This window comes from Myxocyprinus asiaticus, chromosome 18, assembly GCF_019703515.2.
Source record: "Myxocyprinus asiaticus isolate MX2 ecotype Aquarium Trade chromosome 18, UBuf_Myxa_2, whole genome shotgun sequence".
Taxonomy (NCBI): Eukaryota; Metazoa; Chordata; class Actinopteri; order Cypriniformes; family Catostomidae; genus Myxocyprinus; species Myxocyprinus asiaticus.
The window spans coordinates 41393736-41414010 of NC_059361.1; the positions used below are offsets into that span (position 1 = coordinate 41393736).

Below are 20275 nucleotides of genomic sequence, written 5' to 3' on the forward strand. Positions count from 1 at the left end.
CAAAAATGCTGGAAAACAACAGCAGTTCATACTACATTCTCTGTGTTTTATACCACACACAGAAACTAGTGTGCTCTCAGGACTGACGTGCTTTAACAAAACCAGTTACATACAATACAATCAAAGACATCACACAATACCATGGGAACTTTGATGCAGATATCTGGAGCATCATTGTGCTTTGTTAAAAAAATTTAAGGCAGAGACAGACTTCAAAGAGTAAGCTCATGTTACGATAAGCAGCCATGATAAGAACAGATTAAAAAAAAGAAACACAACTGAATAAAGGGATGTTTCTTAAATTTAGGGCACTTTTAGCACTGTGGATTTCTAGAAAGTAAAGAAGGTCTCATTAAAACATTTGTCTTCTAATATCCAACAGTGCATGTACCAACATGCACCACAGGAGATTCGTTCATTTTTCGGATCGTCATGAAAATTCAATGATCTCACAGTGAATTCAGAAACTAAAGGTTGACTTTTCTTGAGCTACATTCTACATTCTGCTTACCGAAATTCAAAGCACTGCCCCCAGTGGTCACATCGGGAAGTACTGCTGAATGTAAGGGCACATGTGAGCTCCATTTTCCAGTTGAAATGCCCACTGAGGGGTGCCAAATGCGAGATGCAAAGTGAGTTGTTTTAAGTTGTAAAGGGTGTAATACAGTTTAGAGGAATGCATATTTTAAAAACACTACCGTCAGCAGTAGAGGTGTTAACCACTACACAAACCACGCTCCAGATGTCTGGGGGGCCCCGTTCTGAAAGGGGTGAAGGTGACGCGTTGTTTTATGTTCATGCATGGTGATGCTGTTTTCAGCTGTCTCGGAGCGGTTCATGTGCATTGTGAAAGTGCTGCAGGTTCACCCATTTGCGCAAAGTTATCATCCAAATCTAAAAAGGCAACACAGTATCACAGAAATGTAGGAGGTGACAGCGTTACACCAGATTTGTAAGGAGGAACATTGTGAACTGTCAAATCAACATTCGTCAAAGTAAAAGCTCCAGGTGAAGTAAATACGACAGAAATACATCACAACTGTATGAAGAAAAAATCCTCAAAATAATAATAATTTAGTGTAATATTATAATAGTAAGCTTGATTGAACAATAATAAATAATATTCATCTGGATTCCAAAATATAAGTTAGTGAAGTTGTAGTTTTTGCACACTCTATTCATTTACAAAAAATGTTCTCTAAAAAATAGATGTAGGTAAATATTGCTTATTACTGTATTGGTGCAAATAAATTATATATATTAAATTATAAATGAATACCACTCTTCTTTGTGTTCATTTAGTGGAAAACTGTGGAAAACATGCATTCATTATCTTTATCTAGATTTTTATTTAATTAAATATTTTGAATGTACTTGGCTATAATGGCTGGTAGAAATGATGTTAAAATTATTATATAAAATCACTTTTATGTAATTTCCCTCAGTTTTATGCAGAAAGGCTAGACGGTTGCTTGGGGCCTCGGAAATCGTAACCCCACCCCTGACAGTCAGTGAAGTAAAAATATAATGTTAGAGGTAAAACAGAACCTCGATTCGTGGTCATCACATGTGAACTATGAACTATTACTTCCTGGTTTTAATGAGGGATGTGAACCCGCAGGTGTGTCCCAGTTCGCACACTTCTGCACTATTCTATGCCATTTTGTAGTGAAAGTAGGGCAAGTAGTGTGTTTAAACTGAAAATGCAACAAAAAGAAATGTACTGTGTACCTGGATGATGCACTACTTCAACCGGAAAAGAGACAGAAAATAAAAATGCGTGGAATGTTGGACACTTCATGGACTCAGTCCAAAACTTCATGGCTCGCTGCTTGCCCCACGTAGTGGAAGGGGCAGAGTTATGGGAATAGCGAATGTAGCAAATAGCGAAACTTCTGTGAAGACAGTTGAATGATGAGTTTAATTATTTACTTTCACCCCACACTGGGTGAATATAGTATGTGCATTATTTTAGATTCTAGTGTTGAACTGAGTTTAGCTAACACGCTAAAGCTAGCGGCAACGCATCCCCTGCTTTTAAAACCTCACTTCCGTCACCTGAAAAACAGCGAGTGCTTCTGTGTAGTAAAAAACTGTTCCATTTGGGACAGTACTACACCTGAGTGCATAGTGTATATTGAAAGTGCATAGTGTGCAGTGCGGAATTTGAGACACAGCTGGAGTCTCCCATACTGCTGATGCAACGCACTTCTGGTTGCACCACAGGAAAAGGTAAGCACATCTGAACTGATGCAAAACTGTTTGACTGGAGATTGTGCTTCTCAGTAATTCGGCATGATGGAGCATACAGTTCTGGTACATTTGGAAGTAACATGGCGACTTCCTGTGTCATTTCCAGTAAATACCAAATTCTGTATTGTGTTTAGTAGATTTCTGTGGTGGAAATGACGCTGATAGAAAAGACATTTTTAACGGTTTTGGAATAAAATGGCCGACTCCTTTGTCTTGTTAAGGCTAATTTCATAGCTAACCTTTTATGTATCCCAAATACACACAATTAAACAATAGCTATTGTCACACTTTGTGTAATTTGAAAAAATTACATCTCGATTGGAAATGACGGCCAATAAAAATATTCTGCTCCAGTGATATTTACCTTTATTAAACATCAGTTGTCCCGTGTCAAGCATGCTCTTCACCCTGACACTTTTGTTGACTTGGTTATGTGGTGGAAATGATGCCACACCTGTGGGGAAGTCATAATTAAAAAAAAAAAAAAATTATAGAAATCATTTTCACACAATAAATAATCATGAAAGTCAGAGTCTGGGACAAGGCTAAAATCTATACATGAAAGGCATTTGAAAAGTACCAAATATAAAAATATGAAGGCCTGCTAAAAAGAGTTTCCAATTCAGTTTTATTGTGAAAAAAAAAAAGTTTAATATGTTAGTTTTAATAAAACCAACCCCTAGGATATGAAAAGTGCCTGAAGTTGAAGAAACACCCAAAGATGAATGTTATGATGAGGGAGAGTTCTGCAGACTGAAAACTGAGTTCTGTGCAAAACACATTTATGCTCATTAAACATTCAGTTTCAAAACCATTGGCATTACTGGACGTTGGTCCTCCATTTGCTGTTATAACAGCTTCCCTCTTCTAGGAACATTCTAGCTTTTTACTAGATGTTGGAGCATGGCTGTAGAGATTTGCTCTCATTAAGACACAAGAGCATCAGTGAGGTGCCCAAATGTCAGTGGGGTTCAGGTCTGGGTTTTGTGCAGGCCAATCAAGTTCTTTCACATCAGACTCATTAAAGCATTTCTTTGTGGACCTTTGTACACAGGGCACATTGTGCCGGAACAGAAAAGATTCACCCCATTCTACTGTAAATGTTTCAGATTTCATGGCTGTATACTTGATTTTATGCACCTGCAAGTAAATCTAAAACAGCCAAACCTGTTAATTAGAAGGCAATGCTCACATTATTTCAGCCATGTACTATATATTCTACAATATTCAAAGAAACGTTTGCCACAATGTTTGTTCGCATATAGACAGTGCATGACTGATGTATTTGTTTTCGCACCCATATGATAATATAAAAGTTTGAATTGCATCATTCTCTTATCTACACTCACTGAGCACTTTATTGGGAACACTTTGGTCCTAATAAAGTTCCCGACGTGGTCTTCTACAGTTGTAGACCAAACACCTCAAGTTTCAACGTGGTATGCATTCCGAGATGCTATTCTGCTCACTACAATTGTGCAGAGTGGTGTTCCGAGTTACCGTAGCCTTTCTGTCGACTGAAAATCTTTACAGTAGTTTGGTTGAAGCAAATGTAGATGTGAACCAATTGAGACAAACAGCAAGCTGTGAATGGAGAAAACAGATCCTTGTTCTAGTTCCCACATCAGATTTGTGAATGAGACAGGGATAAGGCCCAAGAGGAAGAAAGCATGCAAAGCACTGACAAATTCAGTCCATCAATGCAAAGTGTCATAGTGAGTTAATGTTAAGATGTGTAAATATAGACACAGATGGATGGATAGTCATTCATAATGCATTTTTTAAGTAAAGAAATTCTGATATTACTAACAGATGACATCGTTTCTGTATTTAATGTTCTGTAACATCATCATTTGGTAAACAGAATATGCTGAATGCTCTGCTGAGTCAGTTGTTCTCGGATTCGAGAAACCAGGGAGAAAAATGAAAACATTGTCTTTGCTCTGAGGAATGTAATCTTGACCATGCAACACTTGCATTGTATGATATGCGGTCAGTTTTTTGCACTTGTAGCAGGTAGTCTTTCACACACACGATTTAAGTGTTCTCAATGTTCCTGACCTAAAGAGAAAGATCTATAACCCTTCATAACCAGGCTTAGAAGGAATATGAAGACTTCTCTCACATTTCCCATGCTAATTTTGGGGAAAATCTATGGAATTCTACAGAATGGATTTAAAATGGAGACGAGAATACTGTAATCTTATTAAAACTCTGTATCAAAATAGCCAAAATATTTAATAAATTAACACGTAAGGGCTGATAGAATTTGTTTACCTTTGTGATTGATGAGCATTCCAGTTCTTAAAGGTAGCCGACGCTACAGAACTCTGGGCTACCGATCAACATCTGCGGCTGAAATAGGAACTTGAAAGTTTTTTTTTTTTTTTTTAATTTTTATTTTACATCGATTGTGCTTTGGCACTGCACTTTTGCGAGGATAAATCTGATAGTTTGAGAGGTTTGCTCATGGTTGGATCAGACCAGCTACACCAAGAGTGACTGATAGGAAGAACGTCCAACACAACAAACACTGATGAGCCAAAACATTATGACCACTTGCCTAATATGCTGTTGGTCCTCCGTGTGCCACCAAAATAGCACTGACTCGCTGAGGCATGGACTCTACAGGACCCCTGGTGTCCTGTGGTAACTGGCACCAAGACATTAGCAGCAGATCCTTAAAAGTCCTGGAAGTTGTGAGGTGGTGCCGCTGTGGATCAGACTTGTTGGTCCAGCACATCCCACAGATGCTCAATCGGATTGAGATCTTGGGAATTTGGAGGGCAGGACAACACCTTGAGCTCTTCATCATGCTCCTGAAACCATTCCCAAACAATGTGTGCAGTGTGGCAGGGCACATTATTCTGCCATGAAGGGGTGTATGTGGTCTGCAACGATGTTTAGGTAGGTGTCACGTGTCCAATTGACGTCCTTTTTTGCCCTTACGCATCGATGAGCCGTAGGCACCCAACACCATGTCGCCGGTTTGTCCCTCCTTGAACCACTGTCGGTAAGTACTCACCACTGCTGACCGGGAGCACCCCATAAGCCTTGCCGTTTCAGAGATGCTCTGACCCAGTCGTCTGGCCATAACAATTTGGCCCTTGCCAAAGTCACTCAGGTTTTTACTCCTGCATTCTACACGTTGACTACGAGAACTGATTGTTTGCTTACCATCTAATCTACCCAGACCTTGACATGTGGCCTTGTTAGGGGATGATCAACGTTATTCACATAATGTTTTGCCTCATCCGTGTGTGTGTATGTATATATATATGAAATATTTGCTACCGGACCTTTTCTTTGTTTACGGATATGACAGGAACACAAAAGGATGAATGACAGAGGCCTGAAACTTCCCTTTAAAATCAAACTCAACAGCTCTGAATGCAAAATCATTATTGTAAGCCAACCGTAAAGACCCAGAGTAAGGCAAGAAAGCAGTTTTGAACACAGATGTAGGCTCAATAATGGCATTTAGTTCATTTACGGGGAAAAATTACATGAGAAATCATCTGTATGTACCTTCAAGTCTCCTAATCGTTACATTTTTCTTGAACCATCTCCATTGAAATAAATGGATTTGCAAACTCTAGTGCAAGTGCCCTGAAAAAGCTTGCAAAACATTTGCATTCATGTACTTGTGTAGAGTTGGTTTCAGGCCAAAGAATTTCTAACAAAAATACATGAGATCTGATATAAAACATTTTCTTCACAGTAAAATTATTTTATTAAGAAAGAAGTTAATAAATAAACAATGCAAAAATATAATGTTTTGTCAATTGTTGGGAATTGCCTAAATAGTAATCATTTGTTCTGAAAGAGGTAAATAAATAAATTTACAATGTAAACTGGTCACTTACAAGTGGGCAAAATATCACAGATGCTTGGAGTTGAACAAGCTAGCACCTTGAAAACAAATGACTTCCAGGACAAAACTGAGAGACATTGCAAAGGTGTAAATGACAGAATGTAAACCAATAGTCAAGGCAAAAATTGATTAAACTTATGCCGTCAAGAATCGCTCTGTCATTATAAAACATATGCACATTTTGACTAATGCACTACAATGGTTTGTGACTGCGATCAGTGAAGCGTCTTATTGTTTTCGGACTGAAGAAAACATTACAAACTGGTTTCATTCTTTAAGCTAACAAGATTTACACAGGAACAAGTGACAAAAGCAATTACAAAATCAAAAGCACCATATTAGATATGCAAAGAATTAGAAGTTCAATCTTATTTCCTGAAGGCCATGTTAAGAATCTACAAATCAACATGTATGAATGACCAGTCCCTACCTTTACTGGTGTGGATTATGAAAAATGTGCAAAAAAACCTTTGTCTGAGAACTTGAAGATCGGTTTCTCTTTAAGAGCTGTTTTTACGTCGCCAAATGACAGAAATGGATAGAAAACAAAATGGCAGATGTGTGCGTGTGTGTGTGTATGTGTGTGTTTGAAAGAGAAGAGCAACTAAAATGTTAGCGTACTAAGAGAAAGGTTAGGCCAGCTAAACCCACTCCTGCCGCTGCGAACAGTGCGGTCTTCATTGACGACTCTTGGTTCAGCAGTCTTGCGTTTTGGAAAAACCTGCAGAAGCCCTCCTACAATAGACAAAACAGATCAGTTTGAGTTTCACATTTTACATGAACTTCCTACACGAACATATGATGCAGCTCAAGACAAACACAGCAGTATTTCAGACCTCATTAATCATCAAGTAGCTAAAAACCTCAACAAGGAGGAGAATATTACACAATGCACAGCCTACTTTCTCACTTTGAGCAAATGAGAATTACATAACCCCATTTAACAATTTCAAATTAAATGATCAAAATTCTGGCCTAGTGGTTAACACATACATGTTAGCTTAGCAACATGCTAACATCAAACTACAATTTTGCATCTCCCGAGCATGGCATGCTATCTTACGATATCAAAACACTTTTGTCAGGTTATAGATTTTAACGTTTGCATTCCATAAACGACATTTTCGATGACATTTTCAAGTGTGATCAAACTGGCAGTAGCTCAACTAGTATAGCATTGCACTTGCGATGCAAAGGACTGGAGTATGAGTCCTGAAGAGCATGAGAGTCAACATGTGATCCGAAAGCAAAGAGGCACCACAAAATCACGTTGCTGCTTTGTTAGGACTCTGTTAGGTTTAGGTTTATGGTAGGGAGAGTTTTGGCCATTTAAAACTCGATAAAGTTCCACGTAACATCATTTTGCAAAGATGTTGCCAGTCACATAACTTTCATGAGATCAAGCTGCCCATACTGGAAAGTTTAACAGTAAATGGCTTCCTATGATGTCTTTTGCAGCTTTCACAAGCCAACCGACATTTTAAGGGTTACATGTAGATATGATGGTTTCACAAGCAGCGGACAGAGGCACACAGGGGCGTTACTGCTGTTTGTAACCATCTAAGGAGCCAAACAAACAGCAGAAGGCTAGATGAGTCGGGCAGAGCAGCTGTCCTCAGTCAGGCACCTGCTGTACTGGTCAGAGTGAGTCCAGGTGCGCTCGCCCACAATCATATGCTGCACATACTCTGAGTGAAGTACTGAAATCAACCGTGTGTTACACACAATAGACTAAATGGCTGAGTGGCCTTCTGCTCAGCTTTCAACAGCTGCCAAATAAAAGAGAAAACAGCCCAGAGAAAAAGAAAGGGCTGTGCCAGGCCTCTCCAACACTTCAATCATGCAAATACAAGATGAAGCCAAGTGCGATAGGACACAGTTTTAAGACTTTGCCATGACATCACTGATGATGTTTAAAAGAACAAAAGTGGTTAAAAGGGCCCTCATGAACCAAAACCATTACTTTTTCTGTGGAACACGAAAGAAGTTTCGCATTTGCCAAAGCTCTCAAATCACTATTGGTTCGTACGTGTCTCGTAATCGTTAGTGACACGCCATGTTTGAAGACGCAGAAGCGCAAATGACATTTGAGAGCTTCCGCAGGTCAATGAAGAAATCAACAAAATTATTGGACTTCAGAAGACTTGAAATATTGCACACAAGTCATACGGACTACTTTTATGATGTTTTTTTTTTTTTAACCTTTTTGAAGCTTGGCATCCCCTGTGCACAACTTTTGTGTTCCATTAAAAAAAATATAAAGTCAAACAGGTTTGGAATAACACAAGGCCTCAGTGACTTCATTTCCATTTTGGGGTGAACTATTCCTTTAAGAGAGTGGTCTCCTTTTAAACCAGAGGACGTACACTCATAAGACATGAATCCATTCAACAGAACTGAAAATTGCTCTGTGATGACGGTGGATTGGTCACATGTGCGTTTTACAGCTGAAATACTTCCCTTCATTTGACTGTTGACTCACGTCTTCCTCAGAATCAAGTGTAATTATAGCAGATATCAGTCAAAGTCTCCTGTGGTTACCAAATAAAGAAGAGAACAAGTACTTTCATTGGTCAGTAAGTGCATGGGAGTTTAAAGCACTGGACTCCCACACAGTTTTAAATCCAGAAAGAGTACTTGGCGAGACCAGAGCTGGTTTAAATGGGTTTTAAAGAGCAGTTCTGCTTCCCCATGGACATTACTTGAATTCTTTGGCTTGAGTCACTCTCTAATTCACAAAAACAAGAGCAGCCACAAAAACATGTATGCTGCTCTAATCTTAAAGCTAGACTGGGATTTCTCTACAGTAGGTACCTTTCAATTACAGTTTAAAATGTACATATTAAAAGGATACATGTGGAGAAAACTCTGAACAACTCGAAGAGATTGTGGGATCAAACACTTTGTGCAAATAGGCTGGGTATTCAAAGTGCGCACATGAAAGATTAAAAGACATGCGATTTGATACCTTTGAACACCTACACAGTTTCACTTTAAACAGAACTGGTGTTGATGCGCTTCAATATGCTTGTGGAAAACCCCTTAAATAAACACTTCATCACTTTAATATCGAAACCTGTGGATTATAGAGGGTCTTTCCCCTTCCGAGTCCCTCATGCATTCTGTTTTTTTTTTCCTTTTTCTTTCTTTGGGGGTTGCATGTGGCCAATTTGAAAATATTATTTGAGTTTCAGAAGTGGAAATTCCTACAGCCTTGTCAACAGATAAACATTTACTACTTTCAAGTTTTGGGCAGATTTTCGAATAGTCTAAAATAAGCAACTTTGTGTAGGTCTCATTTGTAATGAATTTATGTTTATTTTATACAACAGTTAGATCTGATCCCCTGGATTGGATAGACTGGATTGAAGGCAGTCTGAATTTAGTATAACAGCAGTGGGACGCTTCTATTTATTTCACTGCGCCTCGTCAGTGATTGCAACGTTTTTATTTGGAGCAAAAATAGACAAAACAGCTGCCCATAGTGTCTAAAATGTAAGTTACTTGATAATGTTTATAGATCTATAGAATAAAAGCAAATTACAGCTGCAATTATCAGAACGTCAACAATTATCTGCAGCCAAATTACAGCCATGCTGATATTCAACTCAACAGCACTCGTGCAAGCGTGATATTGCTTCTATTAGATATTGACATTAGTCATTTAAAGGAATGTTCCTGGATTAATACAAGTTAAGCTCAGGCCACATCCACACTAATACGTTTTCGTTAGAAAATGCATTAATTTCTCTACATTTTGGCCTTCTGTCCACATTGAGACGGTGTTTTTGTCCAGCGAAAAACGGAGCTTTACGAAAACGCTCTCCCAAGTGGATAAATTTGAAAACGTCATCTTTGCCTTCTACTGTGGACTGGGAAAATGGCGATATTCGAAAATGACGTATTTGCTGTCATGTGACGCAGTCATGCGATCCATTCAATCCAAACCAATCAAAATGGCGGCCCATGTTCAAGCAGCGTTGTTGTGTTTGCTATTCACTTTGTTAGGTTTGTTAAGATAAGTTACTTTGTACAACCTTCACATTGCATTCCTCTAAGGTGACAGAAGTGCACTCGGAATTTGTTTTCCGGCGGCAGAATATGAGGACAAATGCGTTTCTTATGTTTTTTGCATGTGCAGTAAAGGGATTGAAGCCTTTTCAGATGTTTTGGTGTGGTGTTTTCAATTTTATCTGGATTCATGTGGACATAGCCTCAATTAATTTGTGGGATAATGTTGATTTCCTCCAAAATAATTTTGACTTGCCATCCTTATTTATACCCCACGCCCCCTCACAAAAAACAAATTGGGGTTACAGTAAGGCACTTACAATGGAAATTAATGGGACCAATTCATCAAGTCGTGATATTGGATGTACCTTTACACAGATACGGCAAGTAAGCGGTTTTATCACACTAAAATCATGTTACTGTGTATAATGTTTACGTCATGTGTCAATACTTTTGAAATGATGTGTATTTTAGCGATTATGGACTGGCCCTATTCACTTCCATTAGGTAACCTTGATTTTTGCTTCTTTTCGAGAAAAGGAGGGACGAGTTGAAATTATCTGTGGTAATGAACATTACGCCAGGAACGCTGTTGATTGAGCTTAACTTGTATTGAACAAGGAATATGCCTTTAAAAAAATAAAAATAATTTCGGTCCACTACGAAGACTGATCTTCTACTGCACAAACAGTACCATGTTAACGGGTACTGCCCGAGTTTACAATGAATACAATATTGCTAATGCTTACCCAGCCTCCATTTTCAATCAGCCAGTCTTGTTTTTCCCCTCCCAGATAGTCCGCTATGGTCTCAGCCAGTCTCCGGGAGCACTCGCAATTCCCTCCTCTGGAGATCAATTCGTTGGCCAGCACTCCAGTGAAAGCAAAGATGGAGACCACCCTCCCCCAGTTCAGTTTCCCATCTACCACCACTTCCCTCATCACGCTCTGCAGACACTTGCTGGGATCTGATCCACAGTTGTCCAGTAATTCCTTGACGAGAGATTGGAATTTGGTTCTGTGCTGCTGCTCCATCTCTTTGGCCAGGTATCTCATGGCCTCTGCTGACTCACTGGGAGGCGTCTGTTGGATCCCGCTGCAGAAACCGATGTAATCTTCTGCCAGTAATAACGTTTGTTGCCTCAACCGACAGGACATTTTCTAAATGAAGCCAGGGTCAAAATATATTAGACAGAGCTGTATGCAAGTTCAACAAAAAGAAGTTTCAGTGCATCATATTTATATCTTTGTGCCCGATTGGTCTTCATTCAGCTCCTCCTCTAGTATGGAAAAACTTCTTATAAAAATATAATAATTGCAGCAGCTCACCTGTTTCTCATTCTTATATCATTAACATTCAGCACCTAAAATATACACGTTCCCTTATACATTCTTAATGTAAAAAAATCTGTGCTAAATAAAAAGTTAAAGTGCGTATTGTGTGTTAAATCCCCATATAAGGTTTGACGCAAGCATTTCTTACAAAAATAACCATGTAACTACAGTTTCAACTCCCACTGGTTCCTCCAGTTTGTGTTCCTGCTAGAAAATCATAAAATAATACCACGTGTTCTTCTAAAAGTGAAAGTAACTTTCACAATCTTTGACCATTTTAAATTTATTTTTTGATGGTAGTGGTGGCTCACACAAGGTTGCCACAGCTTTTACTATAGTAATCATGGTATTTTAGCCCACACTGTAGAATGCCTGTGTCCAAAAGACTATGATTCAAAAACATTACAGATTCCAGCTGACTGCACAAACGCACTGAACCCAGATCAGTTGGTAAACTAGTAAATCATTTATAATAATGTCCTTCATGGCTGTAATAATCAGCGGCTGTTCCATGGATTCAGGCCTTGTAGGAAAAACCGACATTCAATTTAACCGGTATCAATCTAAAAGCTGATCAAATCACGTTTAACTCTTGAATTAACGCATAAGCTATCTGAAACAGCTTTAATTATAAGACAGAACAGAGCAGTCAAAGACAGTGTGCGCAAGAGTCTGAAACACTGAGCCGGCTGCGCCATTACGCGCCGCAACACAAAGACGCGAGAACACACCACTGTAGTCAAATAAGCACGCTCCCCTCTCTTCGTTTCATTTCCGCTTGGATTTGACAGTAGTTTTAGTACGTATTTTTGCAGTATGGCTCTCTAACAGTGAGATTATTAAAGCGGCTCACCCTCCCAGCTATGTCAGACTGCTCTCACCACCAACAGTTGCACAAACAGCAGTCACTCCTCACAGCACAGCAGCCACTCTTCCGTCACTAACTCCCTTTATTCGCAGAAACCACGCCCACTGAGACGGTTATTCTATGGTGACCCCGCCCAGCGTCATTACGTTTTCGCTTGAATAAACAAATATGAAGATACAATAATTGCTGTGTTGCTATTTATACACTGTTTTATACTCTAATAAATCATAATACTCGAAACCATTGGTATTTATGGAGATTGTATGATTTTCCCCTTTGATTCTCATTGTTTAATAACTAGAAAACTGATGTTTCTAAACGACTTCTTGAATTATTTTTCTCTCCATAGCCCGTTTGACCTATATTTTGTTAATTATTTGTCTACTTTTTTTTTAAATTTATAAGTGTTCAATTGATTTTGATAGTTATATTAGTTTTTGTTGTTGTTGTTGTTTATTGCTTACATTGTAACTGTTGTATAATTTATTACGCTTGATCTTTAATCATTACATATCGATTATTTAAAACTAACAGTGATCAACCTCCTCTATGAGCGCGCACACACACACACACAAACACACAAACTTGTTTTTATATACTTCTGGGGACTCTCCATAGACTTCCATGCAATTTATCCAGATCTAACGATAATTTCTATCCCCTAACTCTCTCAGAAACCTTTTTGCATTTTCAAAAAAACATAATCTAGTATGTTTAAAAGGATATTTGGTCCCCACAATGTAGAATAAGCATGTACACATACACACACACACACACACACACACAAACACACACAACAAAAACAGTAAATTACATTTAATTCTTAGAAAGTTGCAATATTTAACAGTGTAATACATCTGACAACAGTAAATACAGATACATTGGAAACAATTAACAATACTGGATGTGGATCGATACACCAATCAGCTAACTGATTTTGACTCTACTACACATTTGATCTGACAACTTTTAAAATGCTTAACATTTACTTCTTTTACATTCTAGTGCAAGCAATGCTCATTCATAATAATATATTAACATAAGATAAATATCTAAAACAGTGATTAATCTTGAATGAATTTCAAAGACAGTTCTGGATAGACACTCATTTCATCTATGCCTGTTGCACAAGAACTGACATCAACTCTCTTTAAATCTTTACCATAAAATGTATCTACAAAAGTATTGACAGTTATCTTAAAACAGTATTTAGATTTTAGTGTCATTTACAAATGAATTAAACAGTATTCTTTTTGAAATTGTGTATTTTACTAAAATAGGAGGAAAATAGCAGGAGAAAAAAAATAAAATACATTTAGTCATTTGTGCTGAAGTATCAGTAGTTTGTGCTGTGTGATGCCAAGAAGCCCTCTGCAAATATCTCTCCACACGCATGTACACGGCCACTCCTCAAGCCCAGATCTTCAGAAAAGAAATACAGTGCATATTAAATGGTGCTTTATATGTATTGAAAATACAAGCCAAAATTATCTACAAAAATGTCAAAAGAGAAACAGAGAGAGCAGTTTCTTTTCTGAGTGGGAGTAGAGTTAGATAGAGAAGACTGCAGGGAAATTGTGACCTACAGAATGTTGTGTAATTGCCCACAGGTTGGTGTAAAGCACCTAATCATCACTGCTGCCAGTTCCTAATCTAGAGCTGGGCACTGATACCAGTAAATGACAAAACCACAAAACAATGGAAATGAAAATGCAATGAAAAACATGACGCATAATGTGTCCATGCACTTCATTTTAGGCAAAATTTAGTTCAAATTTAGCTATATGAACAAGAGAAAGTGTATATCTTAGGTCCTGTAACCGATCATTATTTAAAGGAATATTCCTGATTCAATATAAGTTAAGCGCAATCAACAGCATTTGTGGGATAATGTTGATTTCCTTTTCTTTAAAAAAAGCACAAATCTGTGTTACAGTGAGGCACTTACAATGGAAGTGAATGGGGCCCATTTTTGGAAGGTTTAAAGACAGAAATGTGAAGTTTATAATTTTATAAAAGCACTTCCATTAATTCTTCTGTTAAAACTCATGTGTTATTTCAGCGGTAAAGTTGTTTAAATCATTATTTGAACGGTCGTTATAGGGTTTTAGGGTTTGTTGACATTACATCGTCATGGTAACGAAGTTATAAAATTGGATATAACTTTACACAGAAAAGATTAATATGTGATTTTATCACACTAAAATCATGTTTACACATATTTTTTGTCTTGTGGCTAAACTTTTGAAACAGTGAGTATTTTAATGTTTACGGATTGACCACATTCACTTCCATTGTAAGTGCCTACCTGGAACACACATTTGTGCTTTTTTAAAAAGAAAACGAGGGACGAGTCGAAATAAATTTTTGTGGTAATCAACATTGTGCCACAAATGCTGTCGATTGAGCTGAACTTGTACTGAATCCGTAATATTCCTTTAAATTTTCACCAATTTACCTTCACTAGTTCGTTTTAAATGGTCCTGGGGTGACAAATGAACTATCAAAAGTACAAATACTTCTTATATTCGAGGTATATTAGGTAATTTCCCTTATCGGCATGAAGCGGACACTCACCCGCAGGGTGTTATCCCAAGACCCTGAGCAGAATGCAGAACCATCAGGGGAAACTCTGACAGTGCTAACCCGGTTTTCATGGCCAAAGAGAATCGACACCCTGGTACCTTTCAGCACATCCCAGACATTAATGGTATAGTCATTATGACCCGCAAACAGCAACCGGCCTGCGAAAAAGGGACAAAATAAAGTAGAACGAGAAAAAGACTTGTTATTTAGCATTAATCTTTATTATATACTAATATAATGTTGCTTAGCTAGATGGAGAAGCGTGATTCGTCACTCCAGAGAACGCGTCTCCACTGCTCTAGAGTCCAGTGGCGGCGTGCTTTATACCACTGCATCCGACGCTTTGCATTGCACTTGGTGATGTATGGCTTGGATGCAGCTGCTCGGCCATGGAAACCCATTCCATGAAGCTCTCTACGCACTGTTCTTGAGCTAATCTGAAGGCCACATGAACTTTGGAGGTCTGTAGCGATTGACTCTGCAGAAAGTTGGCGACCTCTGCGCACTATGCGCCTCAGCATCCGCTGACCCCGCTCTGTCATTTTATGTGGCCTACCACTTCGTGGCTGAGTTGCTGTCATTCCCAATCGCTTCCACTTTGTTATAATACCACTGACAGTTGACTGTGGAATATTTAGTAGCGAGGAAATTTCATGACTGGACTTGTTGCACAGGTGGCATCCTATCACAGTACCACGCTGGAATTCACAGAGCTCCTGAGAGCGGCCCATTCTTTCACAAATGTTTGTAGAAGCAGTCTGCATGCCTAGGTGCTTCATTTTATACAACTGTGGCCATGGAAGTGATTGGAACACCTGAATTCAATTATTTGGATGGGTGAGCGAATACTTTTGGCAATATAGTGTATCTCGTAGAGTTCTGAGGTCCACTGTGTGGTGCTAAAAGAGAGTAAAATTTTCTCTCAATCAGATGAGGTTTTGAAGGTTAATGCTCTATTAAGTTTTAAATCAACAAAACCTACCTCCCTACCATAAACCTTAAACCTTACTGATAGTGTCAGAAAAGCAAATGTTACTTGAAAAACACAAGTGCTTCTATGATACTTTCGGCTCATGTGTCGACTCACGTTCTCTTCAGGACTCATACCCCGGTCCTTTACATCACAAGTGCAATGCTCTATCAGTTGAGCTACCACACAATTTGATCACTTAAGCAAGCTTGAGCTTGTAAATGTAGTTGGTTATGTAATGCAAATTTTAAAACATATTGCTTAACAAGTCTTGCGCTGTAGTCAAGTGTTGAGATGCCATAAGATAGCATTGTGTGAGGAAAAGAGCAAAACCTAAGTCTTAATAAATTGATAATCTGCCGATTTATTTGTGATTTGTGTGAGAGGGAATAAGTCGTTGTAGCGCCTCTAGTGTTCATTTCAACAGGAAACTGCTGCGATAAGAACAACGAGCCATGTAAAATAATTGAGCAAATATGTAAATATAATAACGTCAATCTATGAGACCAGGTTGGATATTTTGCTACCTAATGCAATGCCATTCAGCCTCTTATAAATGTGGATATGCTCTTATATGTCCATAATAACAAGTGAGACATGTTAGACACATGCTATCATAGTGTACAAGCGTCACAGCTGTGATACATAACCCAACATTCCTTAAAACCCTGTGTTTGGTTACAGCTGATTTGAGTCAATATAAACCATGTGCCCTGTGTTTACCAATTAAGGGTATTGTTAGACTGTATGGTTAAGTATTTAGAGAAAGAACCAGTAATATTATCTTTGATCAGTGTATGATAGTCATTGCACCACATGTAAGTGACAAATATGCTGACCGGTAACCAGTGTTAGGTAAGTTACTCTAAAAAAGTAATTAATTACTAAATACTAATTACATCTTCTACAGTGTAAATAGATTACTGTACTAATTACTCTGTCTGAAAAGTAATTGCATTACTTATTACTAATTTCTTTCTAAAACCCTGATCAACCTCGATCAGATAGAAAATACAAGGATAGACATGAAACTGCTCTCTTAATTCTTTCACATATATCATATAAAATCAAATAAATTATTCATGAACTAGTCAAAGAATTTAAGGGTGCAGCGTTAAATTAGAAAACATACATTTTAACATTAGACGTTAAATTTCGATTTTCAAATCACGATTGTTTTATATAGAATTGTTCTATAGTCTATACAGTATTTAATGCAATTACTGAAAAATTAAGAGTAATCCCTTACTTTTTCAATGAAAAGTAATTTAATTACAGTAATTAATTACTTAGTAATGCATTACACCCAACACTGCCGGTAACTAGTAAACATACAGGATGGGCATTTATCATTGTTTGAATTAGTTTTGATGACTGTAGCATGTACTTAAAGCAAAAGTTCATCCAAAAATGAAAATTCTGTTGCAATTCTTGCCTCATATCATTCCAAACCTGTGTGACTTTCTATCCTCTGTGGAAAAAAAAAAAAAAAAAAAAGGTTTACAGTTTAGCTGAAATGTTCCTGGTGCTTAAGGGGCTGTTAAACTCTTAAAAAAAAAAAAAAAAAAATAATAAAAAAAAAAAAAAAATTAAAAAAATGTGCGCTATATTCCAAGTCTTCAGGAGCCATACAATAGCTTTGTGTGTGGAACAGACCAAATCAAACAAATCTTTCCCTCCACTGCACCTCTCAAATATAATAAGTATACATTAAAATATGCCGTGTCAAGACATGTCCCACTAGTTTTGACATCAATGATGAGACACAAGAACTGATGACGTTTGATGTCACTCACGTCAAACTGGACTTGACGTGTTCTGGCATGAATAAAAGCAAACGCAAACCACATTTGAGAGCTACGGTGGAGGGGAAGCTTTTCAGTGGAAAATTATGTACATTTGGGTTTCTTCCTCACACAAGCTATCGTATGACTTCAGAGGACTTGGAATATTGCATCTAGATATAAAGAATATAATCATATTAACTTCTTTTATGCAACTTTTTTGGTGCTTTTTGGAGCTTGACAGCATCCATCCCCATTCACTTTCTCCATACTAAAATAGTGCCCGGAATATAGTCCTAACTTCTCTGCTTGTTTTCCACAGCAGAAAGAAAGCCATACAGGTTTGGAAAAGACATGAGGTGAGTAAATGGTGATACAATATTCAATTCTGGTTGAACTTTGGCTTTAAGAGCCGAATTCTGTCTCACCACTGAGAGAAAAGTCCACACTGGAGGCTCCAAATATGATGCTTTCTTTGGCGTAGATGGCAACCTCACGGTCAGCTCGCAAGTCATACAGACGACACTGAAACAACATCATATGGATTCAGACTGTTTGACATTACATTGATCATTGCATGATTAACAGGTCACATGATTGGATTTAAAGGTAAAGACACGTTTGCATGGACCTTGACCGGGAATATCAACATTAGACAAACACACAAACACACTCTCTCTCACATAATGCCATCAACATTATTCAAAGATCATAAAGATAAAAATAAGATAATCTGAGTCAACTAATCAAACGATCACTCGATTAACTCAACCAATTTCTAAGACATTCATTAAAGTATGGCTCAAGAGGGTGTGTGTGTTTGGAGGGGGAGTATTAATCAGTCCACAAAGGGGTTTTACATGAATGAAAAACAATCTTTTGTAACCTTTAAATATTGATTGTTGTTTTGTGATGAAATGGTGTCACTGATGTTTAGTAAAATAGAAGAACTTACCGTAGCATCATCAGATCCAGATGCAAAAGCGTCTCCACTAGGATAATATCTGCAAACAGCAAACACACACTTATATATAGGACTGAAGTTTCCATAGACAAGAGACATCATTGTCACAAGAGCCCAAAATTAACACTTAACTAAATGAACAACTGCAACATATGCATGGTTTTAACTGAATTGTAAGAATGGTCTGACCCTTGCTGATGTAAGTAAACAGAGCGATTCAAATCAAAGACCAAAACCATATATGAAAGAAACCATCTGTCATGACTTATTAAATGTGTATCAGCTGGTGTCAAGGTGATTTTTTTTTTGTCCTCCCCTTTTTCTCCCAAATTTGGAATGTCCAATTCCCAATGCGCTCTAAATCCTCATGGTGGCGTAGTGACTTGCCTCAATCCGGGTGGTGGAGGACGAATCTCAGTTGCCTCCGCATCTGAGACCGTCAATCTGTGCATCTTATCATGTGGCTTGTTGAGCGTGTTATTTGGAGACATAGCGCGTCCACGCACAACTCACCACGCGCCCCACCAAGAGCGAGAACCACATTATAGCGACCACGAGGAGGTTAACCCATGTGACTCTACTCTCTCTAGCAACCAGGCCAATTTGGTTGCTTAGGAGACCTGGCTGGAATCACTCAGCACATCCTGGATTCGAACTCGCAACTCCAGGGGTGGTAGTCAGCATCTTTATTCACTGAGCTACCCAGGCCCCCGTGTCAAGGTGATTTAAGTGGATGTATAAAGTCAGTTCTCCTCAAGTTCACACAGGTATCCAAACAGAGTTACCACAGATGGAGTTCATCACATTAACTGGATGTGTAGTATTATTTGAAAGTAATACTTGTCTTTCCTATTTACTTCACCTTCACCTGGAGCTTTTATTTTGACACGCCACCTGGAGCTTTTATTTTGACACCGAAAGTGCAGAGTATAGTTTACAATGCTCTACATCTAGTAAAATGCTGTCATCTCCTTTTCTGTTATACTGAAATGCCTTTGTAGATTTTTATAATAATGTGTAGCGGTTACAAATGTTTGGAATTGTGCGAATGCTTGAACATTCAGTACTTTTTTTCTCTTTCACGATGCATGTGAACTGCTCTAAATTAATAAAAACAGGAGCCCATGAGCTCCATGCATGCACAGAACAGTGTCACCCGTTTATTATGAAGTGCACAGACCATGTTTATCTGTGTTTAATCACAGCCTTTTTCAGTTTTATAATCACATATGACCATATTGCCATTTTGGTGTTATTTGATTAATTGTGCAGCCCTGAAGGATAGTGAATTTAGTCTACCGAGGCACTCTTTATTAAACTTAACGACCAAATAAAAGCACAATAAAATCATCACGATATTCACAATATTGCTTAATTTGATATTGTCAGCCAAATCATCGTGATTATATCGTGAATACTCGCAATTTCGCCCAGCCCTAGTTGGAAAGCTGAGATCTATCCAGCTTTGCGATGATGTATAATATTTAATCATCAATAGATTTATCATAATTTTACTTCTAGACTGCACATTGTGTTCTGGACATCTGAAGCATAACACTGGATTATTTACCCAAACAAGCTCATTTGAAGAAAACAGCCTAAGGTAAGAGCTGATATAGAGTTTGTGGCTA

General features: G+C 38.1%; 2 protein-coding genes across 2 annotated transcripts in view; both read right to left on the reverse strand.

The window, feature by feature from the left end:
* Nucleotides 1-5786: 5786 nt before the first annotated feature.
* Nucleotides 5787-12340, reverse strand: LOC127456341 (anti-apoptotic protein NR13-like). Its single transcript, XM_051724788.1, has 3 exons — nucleotides 12326-12340; nucleotides 10888-11298; nucleotides 5787-6862 (listed from the first exon to the last, which is right to left on the reverse strand). The coding sequence occupies exons 2-3, from the start codon at nucleotides 11293-11295 to the stop codon at nucleotides 6740-6742; spliced, it is 531 nt and encodes a 176-aa protein (XP_051580748.1). The 5' UTR covers nucleotides 11296-11298; nucleotides 12326-12340; the 3' UTR covers nucleotides 5787-6739.
* An 801-nt stretch (nucleotides 12341-13141) lies between these two features.
* The window catches only part of LOC127456334 (guanine nucleotide-binding protein subunit beta-5b), a 55503-nt gene continuing 48369 nt past the window's right edge, over nucleotides 13142-20275 (reverse strand). The window contains exons 10-13 of the mRNA XM_051724781.1: nucleotides 18636-18684; nucleotides 18109-18205; nucleotides 14918-15084; nucleotides 13142-13762 (exon numbers count right to left, since the gene is read on the reverse strand). Of these exons, the coding sequence (XP_051580741.1) occupies nucleotides 13751-13762; nucleotides 14918-15084; nucleotides 18109-18205; nucleotides 18636-18684 (325 nt within the window). The 3' untranslated portion in view covers nucleotides 13142-13750. The remainder of the gene's footprint in view (nucleotides 13763-14917; nucleotides 15085-18108; nucleotides 18206-18635; nucleotides 18685-20275) is intronic.

Coding starts and splice junctions, on each gene's coding strand:
- LOC127456341 (XM_051724788.1), bottom strand. CDS start 11,295: ATGTCCTGTCGGTTGAGGCAACAAACGTTATTACTGGCAGAAGATTAC. Junction 6,863..10,887: donor TGATTGAAAATGGAGGCTGG/GTAAGCATTAGC, acceptor TGTCTATTGTAG/GAGGGCTTCTGCAGGTTTTT.